General features: G+C 50.6%; 2 protein-coding genes across 9 annotated transcripts in view; both read left to right on the top strand.

Annotated features, from left to right (window-relative positions):
- The window catches only part of gli3 (GLI family zinc finger 3), an 83,810-nt gene extending 77,271 nt beyond the window's left edge, over positions 1-6,539 (top strand). For all 4 annotated transcript variants that reach the window (XM_019875000.1, XM_019874990.1, XM_019875008.1 and 1 more), the window contains 5 exons: positions 1,924-2,073; positions 2,162-2,326; positions 2,486-2,779; positions 3,614-3,989; positions 4,074-6,539. In XM_019875000.1, the coding sequence (XP_019730559.1) occupies positions 1,924-2,073; positions 2,162-2,326; positions 2,486-2,779; positions 3,614-3,989; positions 4,074-6,310 (3,222 nt within the window). In that variant the 3' untranslated portion in view covers positions 6,311-6,539. The remainder of the gene's footprint in view (positions 1-1,923; positions 2,074-2,161; positions 2,327-2,485; positions 2,780-3,613; positions 3,990-4,073) is intronic.
- Positions 6,540-8,803: 2,264 nt separating this feature from the next.
- Positions 8,804-17,175, top strand: prpf4bb (pre-mRNA processing factor 4Bb). 5 transcript variants are annotated; one of them, XR_002168841.1, is made up of 17 exons: positions 8,804-8,891; positions 9,709-9,787; positions 9,915-11,035; positions 11,226-11,399; positions 11,498-11,656; positions 11,914-11,995; positions 12,100-12,301; positions 12,928-13,001; positions 13,156-13,246; positions 13,324-13,471; positions 13,855-13,992; positions 14,108-14,261; positions 14,584-14,698; positions 14,784-14,935; positions 15,037-15,123; positions 15,277-15,534; positions 15,765-16,015. XR_002168841.1 is itself a non-coding variant. In XM_019875089.1 (17 exons), the coding sequence occupies exons 1-16, from the start codon at positions 8,833-8,835 to the stop codon at positions 15,478-15,480; spliced, it is 3,039 nt and encodes a 1,012-aa protein (XP_019730648.1). In that variant the 5' UTR covers positions 8,804-8,832; the 3' UTR covers positions 15,481-15,499; positions 16,608-17,175. The 5 variants fall into 5 exon arrangements, 4 of the variants coding, with proteins under 4 accessions (XP_019730648.1, XP_019730630.1, XP_019730638.1 ...); XM_019875089.1 differs by lacking the exon at positions 15,765-16,015 and adding an exon at positions 16,608-17,175 and having other exon boundaries at positions 15,277-15,499; XM_019875071.1 differs by having other exon boundaries at positions 15,277-15,499.
- Positions 17,176-17,277: the final 102 nt, after the last annotated feature.

Genomic DNA, 17,277 nt, shown 5'->3' on the forward strand with positions numbered 1-17,277 from the left:
GGGGGGGGGGTTGCCGTGTAAACATTTTCATGCATGAAGGGCCGTGTCCCGCCGAGACTTCATTCAGGATGCGGGAATCGGTTACGGTTTGTGCAGCCCGCTATTTCATCCATTGGGCCGTTTTATTCCCCAGCTGGTGTACGGTGAGCCCGCACAATCACGTCAGTCGCATGACCGACAGACAAAGTTGTTGTACAGTATGAAGCTTGTACCGTGTTCACCCACATTTGCGATTCGCTCATCACAAATCAAAGCCTTGTGTAAAATGAAAGCAGTGCTTTGGCGTCATCTCGTGGCATCTTGTTGTCAAGGAACTACGTAGAAGTGAGTGGAGGTGCTTCATTGTGCTGCCGAATGTAAAAGTATTGTGTCGCCACCGTCTTTAAACCACAAAGATTTGATGTTGCAACATAAGTGTCGCAACTAAGATGTACTGGTAGGCTATTCGTCGCAGAGGAGAAAGAATATATGCCCAAAGAGTATTGTTATTTTGCCTTTCTACATGTGTTGCTGCATTGCTGAGTTCAAATATTAGCTGTTTAGAAGTTTATTGTATGGTTTAGCGACTTTAATGCTAGTTTTGTTAGCCTGTTAGCATTCGACTTTTTAAGACAAAGTCCTTTGGTTTGGTTAAATACACAATGAGAAATTGCCATTGTTCCACGTTTAGTTTTATGGGAAACTTCCAGTGGAGGCATGAAACAGCTTGAAGCTCGTTGGTATTCAGCATGGCCTTGGACCCAATTCAACTCGAAAGTCAAGGTGCCACCATAAAGGTAATTATCAAAAATTTGTGGGGCGGGAGTCTGTGACGTGCGGCGTTTCGCCTGTGTTGCCCTGGCTCAATGAACGTTGGTGAAAGCAGCGGCTGCATGTGCACACGCGACCTCGGCATCCCCTCCCGTATGCGCTCCCTGTCAGCCGCCTCCCCTCCTAAATCCATCTTGGTGGCGTTTTTACAGTCGTGGTCCGATAAGCTGGCAGCGGGAAGATGAATAAGCACCGCGCCGCCGCTATCAGCACCTGTTTGTCGATGTAGCCGGCTCTCCTCAGCATGGAGATTATTGATCCAATAAGAATTGCCATTAGCTTTCCCCTCTCGCTGTCAGTCGGCCGGCTCATGCATCACATCCGTCAAGCGCCTCGTTCATTTGTACAAACCCGCGCCGGCGCGGATCCGTCCGCCACTCCGACGCGCCGTCCCGTCCATCGCTCTCGGGAGGATATCGAGCGGCCAGGCAGACAGAACCATCGCTCGCTGCAGGGATTCCCTCGCAAAGCGGCGGCTAAAGGCCCTCCGACCGAGGAGATCAATCTCAGGAGGCGAGGATGTGGGGGCTGGGGGGGACTTCACTAACGCTCATCGACCACACAATCATTTTCCACAGGATTAGTCTTGTTTTGTCACTTTAAAATGAAAAAAGTGCCAAGTGAGAGTAATGGGGGGGCCACTTTCCAATGAGCCCAGTTGTTCTACCACTGTTGCCAAAGTCGGAGGCTTGGTGGGTCAGAGTTGGGCCAAGGGGGGGCGGGTCAAAGATACCATTGTCAAGGGATAGCGGCCTCCCCAGTCCGGATGTGACCCTGCCAACTCCAAGAAGCGCTTGTTTTTTGTCTTCAGGCCACTCGGATTGACTGCTGAGGTCAACACTTGCGGTTTTGTCACCACCATAAGATGCATTTAAAAGCACTTTTTTTTTTTTTTTTATCACCAAGATGGACAGTTCGCCTTGTGTATGCAGAGTTCCAAAATCTGTGAACGCTGTTGTGTAATTCCCATGATGCTCCTCCACTCATCAACACTTGTTCCCACTAAACTTGCGCAGACTTACAGCAAAAAAAAAAACAAAACAAAACACAAAAAAAACAAATTTCGAGATGAAAACCTTCCCTCGGCTGAAACATGTTCGTCTGTGTTTGCAGCACATCAACAACGACCACATCCACGGCGAGAAGAAGGAGTTTGTGTGTCGCTGGGAGGAATGCTCCAGGGAGCAGAAGCCCTTCAAGGCCCAGTACATGCTGGTGGTCCACATGCGGCGACACACCGGCGAAAAGCCTCACAAGTGCACGGTAACGCTCAACTGACTGACTCCTTGTGACGTGTTTCCTTGACACCGAAAGAAAGTGTAAGATGGATGCGGTCTGGCTTCCATTCCAGTTTGAGGGCTGCGCCAAGGCTTATTCCCGTCTGGAGAATCTCAAGACTCACTTGCGCTCGCACACGGGCGAGAAGCCGTACGTGTGCGAGCACGAAGGCTGCAACAAGGCCTTCTCCAACGCCTCGGACCGAGCCAAGCATCAAAACCGCACGCACTCAAACGAGGTACGCTGAGTGAGCATCGCCTTCGTGTTCCTTCTCTTATATCGCAGTTCAGCGTGCGCCTCATGCAGCCGGTCCACCGTCCCCGACCGCGCACATCTCGCTTTGTCTCACAGTGGAGCACGTTTGAATACGTTGTATTCTGGTTTTATTTATTGGCAGAAACCCTATGTGTGCAAGATCCCCGGCTGCACCAAGCGCTACACGGACCCCAGCTCCCTGCGCAAGCACGTGAAGACGGTGCACGGGCCCGAAGCGCACGTCACCAAGAAGCAGCGCGGCGACTACCCGCGGCCCCCCGCGCAGCCCCGCGAGCCGGGCGCCAACGGCCAGGGACACTCGCCAGGGCAGCTGGGCCTGGGAGGCTACGCGGACCAAAGGGAGTATAGCAACCACGTTACCTCTAAGCAGGACGACTGTCTGCAGGTCAAGTCCATCAAGACGGAGAAGCCCATGGTGAGACTCGAACTCAGGCATTGACATAGTCGTCGCTTTTAATGCAACTCCAGTTGGTTTCCCCCTTGCTGTGGTTCAGTTGTCAGGTGGCAGCATCCAAAACCTGCTGGCCTTTTGCCAAGTACAAATATGCAAAAAGAACACGAACCGCACCGGGGGGGAACCCGAATAAGCCCTAAAAGTCTTCTAACAAGTGCATGTTCTCTTCTATCCGATGCTTGGCATTGCGCTTGTTGTCTTCTAAGGACAGTGGGTAATCAGGTGAGACAGGCATCCTCTTCTTTCACAGTCTCGTGACTCATCTCATCACAAATGTGACGTTTTCATTCATGTTGGCCTTGCCTTCACTGAAGCTCGTGAAGAAGGTTGCTCGCCCTGTGGTTTGCTGCATTCCGCTCTGCACAACAGTGCCAAGGTGTGGATGGCGGACGTATTTGTCGCCCAATAAACGTGAACGGGATGACACGTCTGTTTGTGCTTGCACGTTCTCCGGCTTCCTCCCGCACGTTATATTGACTGAAGCGTTTTAAAATGTGCATAGGTGTGAATATGAGTGTCGATAGTTATTTGTCTATACATGTCCTGCCATTGCCGAGTATCCAGTCCAGGGTGCATCCAACCGCTCCCTCCAAATCAGGCGGAATCAATGGAACAAAATCGAGTCCATAACATGAAAATGCTTAAGGGACTGTGAAAGGTTCCAGGTGGAACACCGGCTGGATCTTTTAGTTTTGCCACTTCCATAAGAACTAATCCATGTCTTCCATCGTTAAAGCCGCAAAAAGAGATGTTGCCACACAAGTAAGTCAGTCTTTGGTATGTCCCGCCCCCCAGACGTCTCAGCCAAGCCCTGGCGGTCAGTCTACATGCAGCAGTGACCAGTCCCCCGTCAGCATCTATCCCAGCGGTGGAGTCCAGCTTACTGTGAGCGCCGGACGCTCGCCAGTGGAGGGGCCGGACGAGGAGGAGGACGAGGCGGAGGCTGGTCAGCGGGACGGGCCGGCGCCCGTCATGGACTCCACCGTCTCTACGGCGACGGCGGCTGCGCTGACCTTGCGGGCGAGACGTGGTGTGGGCCGCCCCCTGCGCTGGCTGGAGCACTTGAAGAGGGAGAGGCTGAAGCAGGTGAACGGGCCGATGCCTGGCCCGGGGCCCCTGACTCCCCCGCCGCCCCCCAAGGGGTCCGTGCTCACCGGCATCCAGGCCAAGGGTGAGTCCTTTCAGGCCTCTGGTGGGTTAACATTGCTAATTAGCGAGTGTTGTAAAGTCCATAGCTGTGTGTGTGCCCCCTCAGGATGCTGTCTGGGCAAACAGTGGGTGTCGGCCGCTCCTCAGCCCCCAGCTCCCCCCGAGCTGGGCGGCACGACCGAGTTAACGGTGCTCAACTTGCTGCGGGACCGGCGCGACAGCAGCGGGAGCGCCGCCAGCTCGGCCTACCTGAGCAGCAGCCGGCGTTCCTCAGGCATCTCGCCATGCTTCCCCAGCCGCCGCTCTAGCCAGACATCACAGAGCGACGGCGTTGCGGCCGCCCTCCACCACCGCCGCCGCCACAACCTCAGCTCCACCGACTCGTATGACCCCATCTCCACCGACGCCTCCCGCCGCTCCAGCGAAGCCAGCCACTACGGCGGCGGGGTGGCGGCAAACAGTGGCGCACTTTCAGGCGGTGTCTGTGGGGGGACGGGGGGTAACGGTGACCTAGGGGGCTCCCGAGGGATGCTCACTTTAACCCCCGCTCAGCACTACCACCTGAAGGCCAAGTACGCCGCGGCCACCGGTGGCCCGCCGCCCACGCCACTACCCAACATGGAGCGCATGAGCCTCAAGGCCCGCATGGCCATGATGGACGAAAGCGGCACCAACCAGCCTTTGCCGCCCCTCGTCGGTCCGCACCGCTGCTCTGAGACCAGCAATGGCTTTGTGGGACATTCGGCCTGCAGGAGGAGGGTCTTCTACCTGGGCGAGGGACCTGCGGCAGGCAACCGGAGGGCCAGCGACCCGGTGCGGACGAAGCCTTCCGGCGTTTGCGTTCTGCCCCCCGTGCAGCGCTTCAACAGCCTGAGCAACCTCCACCCTCTTCCGCCTCTATCCCAGCAGCAGTCGCCGCCCCTGGACGTGCGCACTCTGAGCTTGCAGAATTACACCCGCTCCGAGGGTAACCTACAGAGGGGCTTGCAGCAGCCCGCGTACACCCCAAGCATCGCGGAGCACGCCGCTTTGGAAGCTCTGGCCATGGAGGGTGACGGGGAGCCGTACTCTCTACTCGGGGATGAAGATATACTTCCAGATGACATGGTGCAGTATCTCCGTTCCCAAGTCCAGGCAGACGGTGGACCATACGTGCACATCGAGGACCAAATCATCTCCGGCGAAAGAGAGAGCTTGCAACGCTCGATGGAGGGAAAGGAGGGGGTGAACTTCCAGGCCAACCACTGCCTCCAACAGCAGCAGATGGTCCCAAGAAGGAGCCCCAACTTGCTTCCCATACAGTGGAACGAAGTGAGCTCTGGCAGCGCCGACCGCTCTCCACAGAGAGATCGCAACTGCGCAAGGTGGTCCGGCGGGCAGGCCTCATCGGAGCCTTTCGGCAGGTTCGGAAACATGGTGGTGCATCACAATGCGCTGCTGGGTTTCCACAACAGTTGCTCCCAGGCCGACCAGGCGCAAGGCCCTGCGGCGGTGAAGCTTGAGACAGCCCCCAACTCGTGCATGGAGACGAGAGGAACCACCCTCAATGGCTTGCCCCGACCTCCCTTCCCCAAGGCCTCTGACGGACCTCTTCCATACCAAGCTTCCAGAATGCAAAACCACTTCCAGCAGAACCTCAACAGCAGATTCTCCAGCCACACCATAACTCGGCCCTCCATAGACAATCTCCAAAGCTACTCCCAAGATAAAGTCCATCATCCCACTCAGCAAGGCCCACGCCCGCCCGTCAACACTTACCGGAACTTGATGAGAAACCACCTTCTACCCAGAAGCTGCACTGAAATCCCGGAGCAACAACACAATGGTGGGAGCCTCTGTTCCCTGAAACTGGAGGCTCCAGAACATGGATACTTCCAACAACGCTTCGATGATCCCATTTCCTTCCAGCAAACAGATCCCAAGGTAGCCTCATTCTCCACCGTAGAAGACCACTACTTGCTGGACTCCTTAGATGGCGGCAGCGGTCCGGGCGACTCCATCTCCCTCCTGTCTCCCGCCTCTGACCAAGTGACCAGTACCGTAGAGGGTGGGACAGTAGACGGCGGGATTGTGCCCACGGCGACGTTGGACGACGGCGTCCCTCTGGACTTTGGCGCCATGATGGAGGATGGTTTCGACCAAGGCAGCCTGGTATCGGGTCCGTTGAGCCCTTCCATTTTCCAGGGTCTGTCCAGGACCTCGTCGCGGCTGACCACCCCTCGTGCGTCGGCCACATTCCCGGCCGTGGTGGCCCCCGGCGTCAACAACATGGCCATCGGTGACATGAGCTCCCTACTCAGCAGCCTCGCAGAAGAGAGCAAGTTCCTCGCCATTATCCAGTAGTCCCCCCCCTCTCTTCTTGACTTTCTCCTCTTAGGAAAAAAAAATGGTGTATGTGAAGGCAAATAAATGGAACGAAAATGAGGTATAAATTAAGAATGGTTCTTTTCCAATTTTTGGGAATGAAGGCTGTTTTCCCAGCCCTGTCTTTGGATGACAATGTGACTTCACTTCTTCAACAGTATTCTTGCGTATTGTCACTGTTTTTGCTGTACACACCGTCGGCAAGAAAAAAAAAAACACGTGAAGCCGAATAACGCATGTATTCAAGCGGAAACCTTTGCTGTTATAAGCCACTAATTCCTGATCCACCCAGTCATCGCCAAACCAAAATGCCAGACTTACTGTGTCTTTTCAGGCTTGGGTTGTTGAGACTTTATTAAAGGTGTACTCATGATAGAACTGCCCACCAACTTTCTTGTTGCAAAGTGAAACTGGCTCCGGGGGCTGATTTTTTAAAATTATTTTTAGGCCCTTTGGAAATAGCCAAAATAGCAAAGTGACCCTCGAATAGCAGATTCAATTCACACCAAAACAAAAAAGCTTTCCTGTGTCTTTTGAGGCATGGCTTTTTGAGACTTTTTTTTTTTTTTGGTGGGTTGACTGATTATCAACATGTCTACTTTGTACTTAAGTTAAACTGGGTTCAGTGGCTGCATTTTCTTTGAAAGTCCCCTGGAAAGAGCCAAAATGACTCTAAAATGGATGCTTTTATTCAAACCAAAATGACATACTTGATGATTGATGATTTTTGGGCATGGCTTCTTTTTGGGCCTTGACTTTTTTTGTCATGATAGATGGACCAACCAAATTTCACCTTGCAAAGTTCAACTGGCTTTGAGGGCTGTACTGTAAATAGCCAAAATGACCCCGAAATGGCAGCTTTGATCCAAACCAAAATTGCAGACGACCTGCGTCTTCCCCAGGGGGGTTTTGGGGGTTGGGGGGGGGGCGTCTACTCACGATCAACGTTTCGACCAAATTTCAAATTGATTGGTGAAACTAGCTTCAGTGGCTGGATTTTCAAATATTTATTCGCTGGTTGCGTCATGTTTTGACAAATTCAGGAAGGCTTTTTCGTAGCCCCTGATGGGGGGAAAAAGAGAGAGAAAAAGTTTCCCGGCCAAGATTTCCTGTCAGTGTTTTTACCAGGTGATGTTTTTACGCAGAAGTAGAGAGGAGAAAAAAAAATGGCATCAGAAAACTAGGCTAAAACAATCAAGTATTATGATTGAATTTGTCTGGTGCGGTACACCAGTGTATATAATGTAACAGTGTTTTTATATTCTCCTTTTTCAGGTGCTTACCCACATACGTAACTTTTGTCTTAAAGGACGCTGACGCTGGTCCAACAGCACATTATTTTTTTTTTTAAATGCTGTACAGTGATGTGTTTGATTTTGTATGATATTGTCTTCTCGAGAGCTCTTAAATGCTGAATGTGTACCGCCGTCAAGTATTACAGAGACGTCGTCGCCAGTGTTAAGTCTTATTGCTGCCTTGCCTTTTATTTTTCATTTTTCAATTGTATGCGTGCACAATATCAAAAGTAGTTTAGCGTCAAAGCAATGAGGTACAATCCTTGTTTTGGGTACTTTTTTTTTGGTAGCAGGTCATTGATGTTTTTCTTTTGTTTGTAATGAATAATGGAAAAAAAACTGATTCCCTTCAAAGGAGGAAATTGCATTGAGGTATGTGCCTTATACGTTTTCAGTAAAGAGAAGACACACTGCCAATTTTCCATTGTGAATAATGAAGAACAAAAAATAAATAAACGTGAAAAAGAACAGAACATTTATATTAAAAATATCCAGTAACGGGAAAAATCCAGAACATTATATTAAAAATGTCCAGTAATGGGAAAAGTCAAGATCATTTATATTAAAAATGTCCAGTGATGGGAAAAGTCTAGATTGCAATCTCATTTCATTTTGTTGCCACAATTAACTGTGTTTATATATATATATATATATATATATATATATATAAACACGCAAATCTATAAAAAAATGTCCATATGTTACGCTTTGTGTAGGAAAAAAAGGGGAAAAACACATCCAGGGGTGTCCTGGCCCCACGCTGGATGGGGTGGGCCTCCCTCATCAGCCCACCTAGCCAACGAGTGGGGTCACTCCCTTGCTCAGCTCTTTTTTAACTTGACTCCAAATGTTTGTATTGTTTTTAATAAACATGGAAATTATATTTGACTTGATGTGTTTTTATTTCTATTTCTCTAGTTTGAACATGACCCTCACTCACTCACTGACCATTTTAATAAGGAACAAAACTGGTTTGCAGTTAAAAAAATATAACACATATAAAACCAGAGGCGATTGGTCTCAGGTCAAGCGATCAATTTATGACTTGGTCTTTCGTGTATTTAGCACATCCTGGTGGCGAAAGAGCGAAGCATAACCATTCCGCGTGGTGCAAATAGTAGTGTACCGCTTCTCCACCAGGGGGCGCCTGTAGTCGCCTTGCTGTCTAATCTCGAGAAAGAAGAAGAAACCCTTTGGTTGTGGAAAATGGCCGACGTCGAGATGGAAATCGCGTCGAGAAGAATGAATAATTTCAACGAGCACGTGTAAGGCTTTTACTTTCACATTGTCCGTTCATATTTATAACTTTTTATGAGACGGGGGCATATTTCTGATTCGAAACTGAGTGATCTGGGAGGTTAAACAGCGGAACGTCAGTCGTGTTGTTTGGATAACACTGCTGACAAGACTCGCTAATGTTCTTAGCTTAGCCGCGTTAGCATGAAGTTTGGCTAAACGTCAAGCAGACGTTGGTTTAAATCACCCCCGGTGTTGCATCTACTCACTCGCGGCATGTGTGTGGATTGCGCGAAATGAGTTTGAATTGTCCAAATCTGGTTTTGTCGATGAATGTACCCGGCGATGTTGCCAAACTTTGCTAAGCACGCTTAGCATTTAGGAGCTAACGTGGGAAAACCATCTTGAAACCCTCAAGTTCAATATGTTCGTCACTTACTGTCAGTGAGCAAGGAAAAGAACCATTCTTCCGTTTCACTAAAAGCTAATGTGTTTTGTTTTGGTCATGGGAGAAGATCTAAATAGTGCGAGGTCAATCCTCATATAGCAAAGGTTATGGAGTATTGGGCTGAAGAAAACGAGCCTTTTTTTGGTTGCCAATGGTTACGTGTGTTTGTTTGTGTGAGGGAAGAATTGGTCATCAGCAGATAATTCTTCCTGAAATTGTATTGGTCTCCGTCTACTGTATAATACTATAAAAGCTATTTTCAAGCAAAAGCTCAATCTATAGTCATGCTTCTATTTTGTCAGGAATGGTTGAAGTGATTTTGTGATGCAAAATGTGGTGATTTAATGTCGGAACATTTTTTCATTCATGGTGTCATTGTTTTGTGGTTTGACGACCAGGAAACAGGAAATGGAAAGCCACGAGAGAAGTGGCAATGAGGACAGTGGAGACGTGTCAGAGGAAGAGGAGGAAGAAGAGGTAGTGAATGTTGTGCACCATTGTCAAACAATACAATACATTGTCTTACAATTTCACTGTGGTCACAGCGATTTATTTATTTATTTATTGTTCAGATCTTAACTTTGCATCGTGTTCTCTCTCCTAGGAGGAGGCTGAGACCAACGGCGAGAAGCCCGAGGAGGCCGGCAAGCAGCACAGCAGCGGTGGTGGAAAACACAAGAGGAAAAAACACAAGCATCGCAGCAAACACAAGAAACACAAGCACGCCACGGAGGAGGACAAGGAGCGCAAGCGCAAGCATCGCCACAAACATAGGAAACACAAGCGCAACAAGGAGGGCGAGGCGCCCTCCGCTGCCCCCGCAGCTGCCACCATCTTTGTCGCTTCCGGCCACAAGAAAAGCGAAAGCTCCCCCTCCTCGGGTAACCCCGGCCTGGATGACCGGGCGCTGCTGGAGGACCTGGAGAAGCAGAGGGCCATGATCAAAGCCGAGCTGGACAGTCAGCTGATGGAGGGCAAAGTTCAGTCGGGCATGGGCCTCATCCTGCAGGGTTACAACTCAGGCTCGGAAGAGGACGCCGGCGAAGCCCGCGTCAGGAATGGAGAGCAGCGCCAGCGGGGCACCTCAGGGAAGGGCATATCCCCCCGCGCAGGGGTCGCTGCTAAATCCAGACGGGACTCCACAGAGGGCAGCAGGACCGCTTCCAAGCGCCACAGCCCCAGCAAGAACACGGAGCGGCCCGCCAAGGATTCCAGGCAAGACAAGGTGAGCAAAAGCGGCAAAGATGCTAGTGTTAAGGACAGAGGCCGCGCCAGAAGCGCCTCAAAGGAGAGGAAACATTCAGACAGCACCGACAGGTCCAAGGGGAAGAGCAGGAAGTCCCCCACAGAGCAGAAAAGCGCCCGCGCTGAGAAACAGCGGCCCTCGCCACAGCGGGACGAGCGGCACACGCAGGAAAAAGCGCGGCCGCGATCCCGGTCGCCCGGCCGTGAGCGGCTCGCTCGCCCTGATGCCGAGCGAGACAAAAGACCGACCAAGTCGCCGTCCAAGGATGCGTCATCTGGCAAGGAGAACCGATCGCCGCACCGACGGCCGCAGCACAGCCCCGTCCGGAAGCGCAGCAACTCGCCTCGTCTAAGAGACGCGCGCCACGCCTCGGCAGGCGCCGCCGAACGCACCAGAGCCAGGTCGCCACTGCCGCCCAGGCGGGTGCGCTCGCCGGATGTCCGGAGGAGAGAAGCGGAGAGGCAGGAGTCGCCAGTCAGGTGCGTGGAAAAGCTGAGAGTTGCCTTTTGGCTTTTTCTGGCCAGGGGTTGACACTTAGCGTCACCCACATGATCAGTTTGTCACTGTATTTATGCTGGAAGGTGTATAAATAGCATTCTCTGATTTGCTTGAAAATTAATCTACATGTGAACTGTGGTTTTTAAGTGTCTCTCTGTGAACCCCGCACAGGAAACGGCTTCGAGTGGAAGCCGGGTCGGGTCGAGACCGCTCGCGAGACAAAAGTCCGCCGGCGTCCTCTCGCCGCCGGGTGAGTCGCTCGCCCCTCAGGCGCCGTTCCCCGTCGCCACGCCGACGCTCCCGCTCGTCCCCTCGCCGACGGAGCCGCTCTCCGCTGTTGCACAGGTGATGATGATCAAGATGGAGTCGAGCAAAGGAGATGTTTCTGCAATTTGGTGTGTCTTTAAATAATCTATATTAAAAAAAAATGTCCCTGTCATCAGATCCGGCGATCGAGACCGATATGGGAGGCTGCGGCAGTACCGGCGCTCGACGTCGCGCGACCGCGGCAGGCGGCGGCGGCGCAGCAGAGACGAAGACAAGTTCAAGGGAAGTCTCTCGGAGGGCATGAAGGTTGACCAGGAGTCCTCAGAAGAAGACATGTGAGTGTTCGTGTCAGTTGTGATGTCCACGTTTGGGTTTGGCAAGCCGAAAATGAAACAAGGCACACCACCAAACAAACACAAGCACAAAAATAGCCAGCGGCTGCAAAAGTAGGGACCAGTATTGTTGCCCTCCGTGGTCATCTGAAAAGAAATAAGACGCATTTGATGTTAAAAGTACTTCCACGCCACTTCAAAAATGTTGAAATCAATCATGGAAATGCTCAGTTGCCGCAATCTTTGTATTCTATTTGCAGGTTGGATGACTTTGACGGCGAGGAGGTCGATGAAGAGGCCTTGATTGAGCAGCGCCGACAGCAACGAATGGCCATCGTGCAGGTTTGTCTTTCTGTCTGTCCGTCAGTCAGTCCTCCGAACGCGCCGCTGTCGGTTGTCACGACTTTTAAGTCAGCCGCCTTAACGTCGCCTCCGTCGCGTGTCAGAAATACAAGGCGGCAAGCGAGGACACCAACATGGTTTCGGAGCCCAGCAGCCCGCAGAGCAGCACGCGCAGCCGCTCGCCGTCGCCCGACGACATCCTGGAGCGCGTCGCCGCCGATGTCAAGGAGTACGAGCGCGAGAACCTCAACACTTTTGAGGCCAGCATCAAGGCCAAGCACAACCTCATCGCCCAGGAGAAAGACGGTAATGTTTGCGCCTTTTGCTCACGCTCAAGTCCGTTTCAAAGGCCATCGAGAGGCGAAACTCCGAAGCCGCAAAACTTGAAGCCGCAAAGCGGCGAGGAATCACTGTATGTGATGACGCTGACATGTTACACTGACATCAGAGCTTTGAATTGCCTCAGAAGCCAAAGTAGGAGCAAGTCACTGGTTTCGTTTTGTAGAATTTGCGCACTGGTCGATGGGCTGTCCCCCCCCCAAAAAAAAAACAAACACACACAACGTATCTTGTTGCACATTATTTCATCAGTTTGAGAAGCTCTGTTCTAGACAGATGCCAGCCAAGTATCTGCTGCCTGGTGCATCTAATGGTGTATGTGTGTGTGTGTGTCTCTCTCCCTGTCGTGTGTTCATTCAGTTGCTGGCTTGTTATCCAACCAGCCTGGTTGTGTCGGCCACCTTGCAAGCATGTTTTGATCTCTGCAGAGTATGTCGAGCAAAACACATGGCGCAGATATTCATTGAGTCCCGGTGATTCTGCGACAAGTCCAATCCACCGGCCACGCGCACTCACCTGTCGCTCGTATTCTCTCTCTCTCTCTCTCTCTCTCTCTCTCTCTCTCTCTCTCTCTCTCTCTCTCTCTCTCTCAGGGGCCAACCCCAAGAAGCCGTCGGCGCCCGACATGTTCACCGAGTCGGACGACATGTTCGCGGCAGACTTTGATGTAAGCAAAACTGGTCTTAAATTGAAGATCGTCCCTGTTGATTGTCGAGATAAATGTCCAATTTAGAAAATTCCCCCAATTTTGCAACCCGAACGAAAACGTGCGATCGTATTCTTTATCGGACTGTCGTCAACTTGTCCTGGTGTGCGTGCAGAGTGCCCGGATGAGAGCCTGCGGAGTGGGCAAAGACTTCAAGGAGAACCCCAACCTCAGGGACAACTGGACCGACGCCGAGGGCTACTACAGTAAGTGCGATCCGCGTTTTGGGCGCATCGCAATCTGCTGTCCTCTCACGGTGTGTTTACGCCGGCCGCTCCCCAAGGGGTCAACATCGGCGAGACGCTGGACAAGCGCTACGACGTCTACGGGTACACGGGCCAGGGTGTGTTCAGCAACGTGATCCGAGCCAGAGACACTGCCAGGGCCGGCCAGGAGGTGGCGGTCAAGATCATCCGCAACAACGAGCTCATGTATGGCAGCTGTGTTCCTATCAGTGTGACTACAAGGGGCCTCAAATTGGAAAAAAAATACTTGTTTTATACCTAAAAGTTATTTTGTCTAGAATGAATTTGATGACGTCATTATTTTTTCATGTACCGGTACAATTTATCCCTATGATGCTGGCAAGATGAGTTTGCATTTTAAAGGCTGATGAACTCTAAAATTTGATTTTGAAGGCCTTAGTAGTGCTTAAAATTTTCATTTACACAAATACGTAATGTGAAGTATTTAGCTCATGCCTCAAGGTCACGTTTGGTGAATGAGAGATAATCCAGAAGTCTTGAAAATTGCCTCCTCAAAAGTGGTGTCGATGTTCATTTTTGTCGCTGTTATTTTGGTTTGCGTGCGTCAGGCAGAAGACGGGCTTGAAGGAGCTGGAGTTCCTCAAGAAGCTCAACGATGCCGACCCCGACGACAAGTTCCACTGCCTGCGTCTCTTCAGACACTTTTACCACAAGCAGCATCTGTGCTTGGTCTTTGAGCCGCTCAGGTAGCCGCCGAGAAGAAAAAAAACAAGGAGCCTTGCTTCCTTCCCCTTCCCTTAAAAGGCCTCCATCGTCCTCTCACACTTTTTTTTTGTTTTCTTTCCCCTCTCCCGGTGTCAGCATGAACCTACGCGAGGTGCTCAAGAAGTACGGCAAGGACGTGGGGCTGCACATCAAGGCCGTGCGCTCGTATAGTCAACAGCTCTTCTTGGCCTTGAAGCTGCTCAAGAGATGCAACATCCTGCACGCCGACATCAAGCCCGACAACATCCTGGTAAGACGCCGGTGACGCCTCGACCCAACGGCCCCGAAAGTCCTTTCTGATGATTGACTCTCCACTTAGACTTGACATCACTTGTAATATGCTAACATCGTCATCTGCCCAAAATTGACTGACAGCCCATGAGAGCTCAACAACAGCTGGTGATTGACTCCTCGCCGAGGAGAAAGAATTTATGCCCGTGTTCGAGACAAATGTATATATTGCTGCCTTAATTTCCCACACAGAATAGAGTGTTGTCTTTTGAGTGCTTTGCTTCTCTCAAAACTCTCTTATTTGACTTTGTGTGTGTTTTATTTATTTTTTTTGTCCTCAGGTGAACGAGTCCAAGACCATCTTGAAACTGTGCGACTTCGGCTCGGCGTCGCACGTGGCCGACAACGACATCACGCCGTACCTGGTTAGCAGGTTCTACCGAGCGCCGGAGATCAGTGAGTTCACTTTCGACCTCTTTCAAAAAAAATTTAAAAAGCCAGATAAAGCATTAGTTTGTACTTGTTCTTCACCGCCTGTCAGTCATTGGCAAGCCGTACGACTACGGCATCGACATGTGGTCGGTAGGCTGCACGCTTTACGAGCTCTACACGGGCAAGATCCTCTTCCCGGGCTCCTCCAACAACCATATGATCAAACTGGCCATGGACGTCAAAGGCAAAATGCCCAACAAGGTAGGATGGACACGCAAGCGCCCCTGGCGTTGCATCATCATCATCATTGACACACACGCAAGACGCCGGATGACGCAACGGCGTTGCCGCTGTTTCCTCAGATGATCCGCAAGGGCTTGTTCAAAGACCAACACTTCGACCAGAACCTCAACTTCCTCTACATCGAAGTGGACAAAGTCACGGAAAGGGTGAGGTGGCCCCACGCGGGCCTCCGCCGTCGCACAAATGGCAGCGAGAGCTCACGAAACAAAATGGCTGCGGCGAAAATAACGCCAACTCGCACGGCCGTAAAGAAACGCGGGCCTCGTTGACGTTTCGCTTTGCGCGCGTTGCGTTTCCAGGAGAAGGTGACGGTGATGAGCACCATCAACCCCACCAAAGACCTGCTGGGCGACATGATCGGCGGCCAGCGTCTGCCAGAGGAGCAGCGCAAGAAGGTGATGCAGCTGAAAGACCTGCTGGACGCCACCCTCATGCTGGACCCGGCCAAGCGCATCAGCATCAACCAGGCCCTGCAGCACGCCTTCATCCAGGAGAAGATCTGACCGCACCAAACCACTTCTGGTGGGCTTCCTTCGCTCAAATGGGGGTCTTTCGCTGTAAATACCACACGCTAGCTTACCTTTTTCTTTCTTTCTTTCTTCTTTTTTTGTTTGTTTTTTTTTTAAAAGCGGCCCAGTCATTGTAAACGTCCACATTGATGCTTTAAGTTAAGCGGCGTGAGACGGGTGTAAATAGTGGACGTCGACGTGCATGCTTTCAAACGTTCCGTGTACAAATGGCGAGTTCGGAAGAATCATGTTTTTGTTTGTTGTTGTTTTGTTTGAAGCACTGTGGTGTGTTTGAGGCTCCTCAAGTGCCTCCTCCCGTGACAGCCGACCACTTTGCCACTTCTTCGCCTCCTCCTCGTGTACATAGACGACCCTAATTATGATTCTTTGGTCCCCCCCCCCCCGCCCACCCGTTCACAATTAGATGGTTTGGTCCAATCTCGTGATTCCAATGAAGACTTCACTAGTCGCTGCCCACAGATCTCCTTCACTATACTTTTTAGTAATAAAAATATTTCCTATTACCAAACTTTGCGTCTCTTTATACTTACACAATCACAGACATTCACCTTTAATTCAGAATTCTACATGCATGCCCTTCAAGATGCGCATCATGTGATAGTGTTATTAATATTAGAGTAACATGACTCAGCAATTTTAATTGAACATATGCAGCAGTACAGACTTACCGTATTTTCCGCACTATAAGGCGCACTTAAAAGCATTCCATTTCCTTATAATCCAATGCGCCTTCTATATGAATCAATATTCTAATTTCTTGTATTTAAAATGATTTGTCAAGCGCTTTGTTACAGCTGCAGTGGTTGTGAAAACTCGATATCAATCAAGCTGTATTGTATTCCCTTTAGCGTAGCTCCATCTAGTGGATGCAAACGCAACCACAGCCAGTATTGTCGCTTCTATTCTATGCGTCTTGTACTGCAGTGCGCCCTATATATGAAAACAGATTTAAAACAGGCCATTCATTGAAGGTGCGCCTTATACTCCGATGCGGAAAATAGCCAGATTAGCTGTTTAATGATTTATATGACAAAGAGTACGCACGTGTGGGTAGGGTGGGGGAGCAACATTAAACATCTGACATCTTTGAACCCGCTCAGGCAGCAGATGCGCTCGCTACAATGAGGACGAGGCCATAAAACGGGAAGTCCGGCAGATGCTTGCTGAAAAGGACGTCGTCTGCTCTCCTCCTCCTCACCATATTGTCACGGTGCTTTCTTCTTAGCGTATGTTTACCTTTTAGGAAAGTAAGATGGACCCCCTGCTGGACTTTGCATGTGAGGTTTGCTTTTTCATACATCGGCATAGAAAAAAAAAATCTTTGAGGCCTTCCTGCTCAGACGAACAATCCATCTCATATTATGCCCTAAATACGCGACCACGATGACAAGTGAAAATATTCGACATTCGAGCATTCAATCAAATGTTCTTGGATTGGACCTCCTTTTTTTTCCCACTGCAAACATTTGTGGTGCGGACTGTGCAAAAAGCGGGCCAAGTGTGGGGACGCATCCCGTCATTAGAGAAGCGAGCATGTGTGGCAACGCCGAGGCTGCAATCATAATCTCAGATTATATATTGTGGATCGTAGAAGTCTACACCCCCCTGTTCACATTTCAGGTTTTTGTCATTTAGAAAAGTGAAACCCAAGATCATTTCCAAACTTTACAAAGACAAATCATTTTGTGCTTTACACACCAGTAACATTTTTTCTTTAACTTAATCACAAAACAGCATTCGGCTTTTAAATTCCATATTCACAATCGATCT

This window comes from Hippocampus comes, unplaced genomic scaffold (genome assembly GCF_001891065.2).
Source record: "Hippocampus comes isolate QL1 unplaced genomic scaffold, H_comes_QL1_v1.1 scaffold25, whole genome shotgun sequence".
Taxonomy (NCBI): Eukaryota; Metazoa; Chordata; class Actinopteri; order Syngnathiformes; family Syngnathidae; genus Hippocampus; species Hippocampus comes.

What these genes read in the sequence shown, in the direction of transcription:
- prpf4bb (XM_019875089.1), top strand. Translation starts at nt 8,833, where the DNA reads ATGGCCGACGTCGAGATGGAAATCGCGTCGAGAAGAATGAATAATTTC. An exon ending in AGGAAGAGGAGGAAGAAGAG is followed by an intron (nt 9,788 to 9,914) that starts GTAGTGAATGTT and finishes TCTCTCTCCTAG; the next exon opens with GAGGAGGCTGAGACCAACGG. An exon ending in TGTTCGCGGCAGACTTTGAT is followed by an intron (nt 13,002 to 13,155) that starts GTAAGCAAAACT and finishes GTGTGCGTGCAG; the next exon opens with AGTGCCCGGATGAGAGCCTG.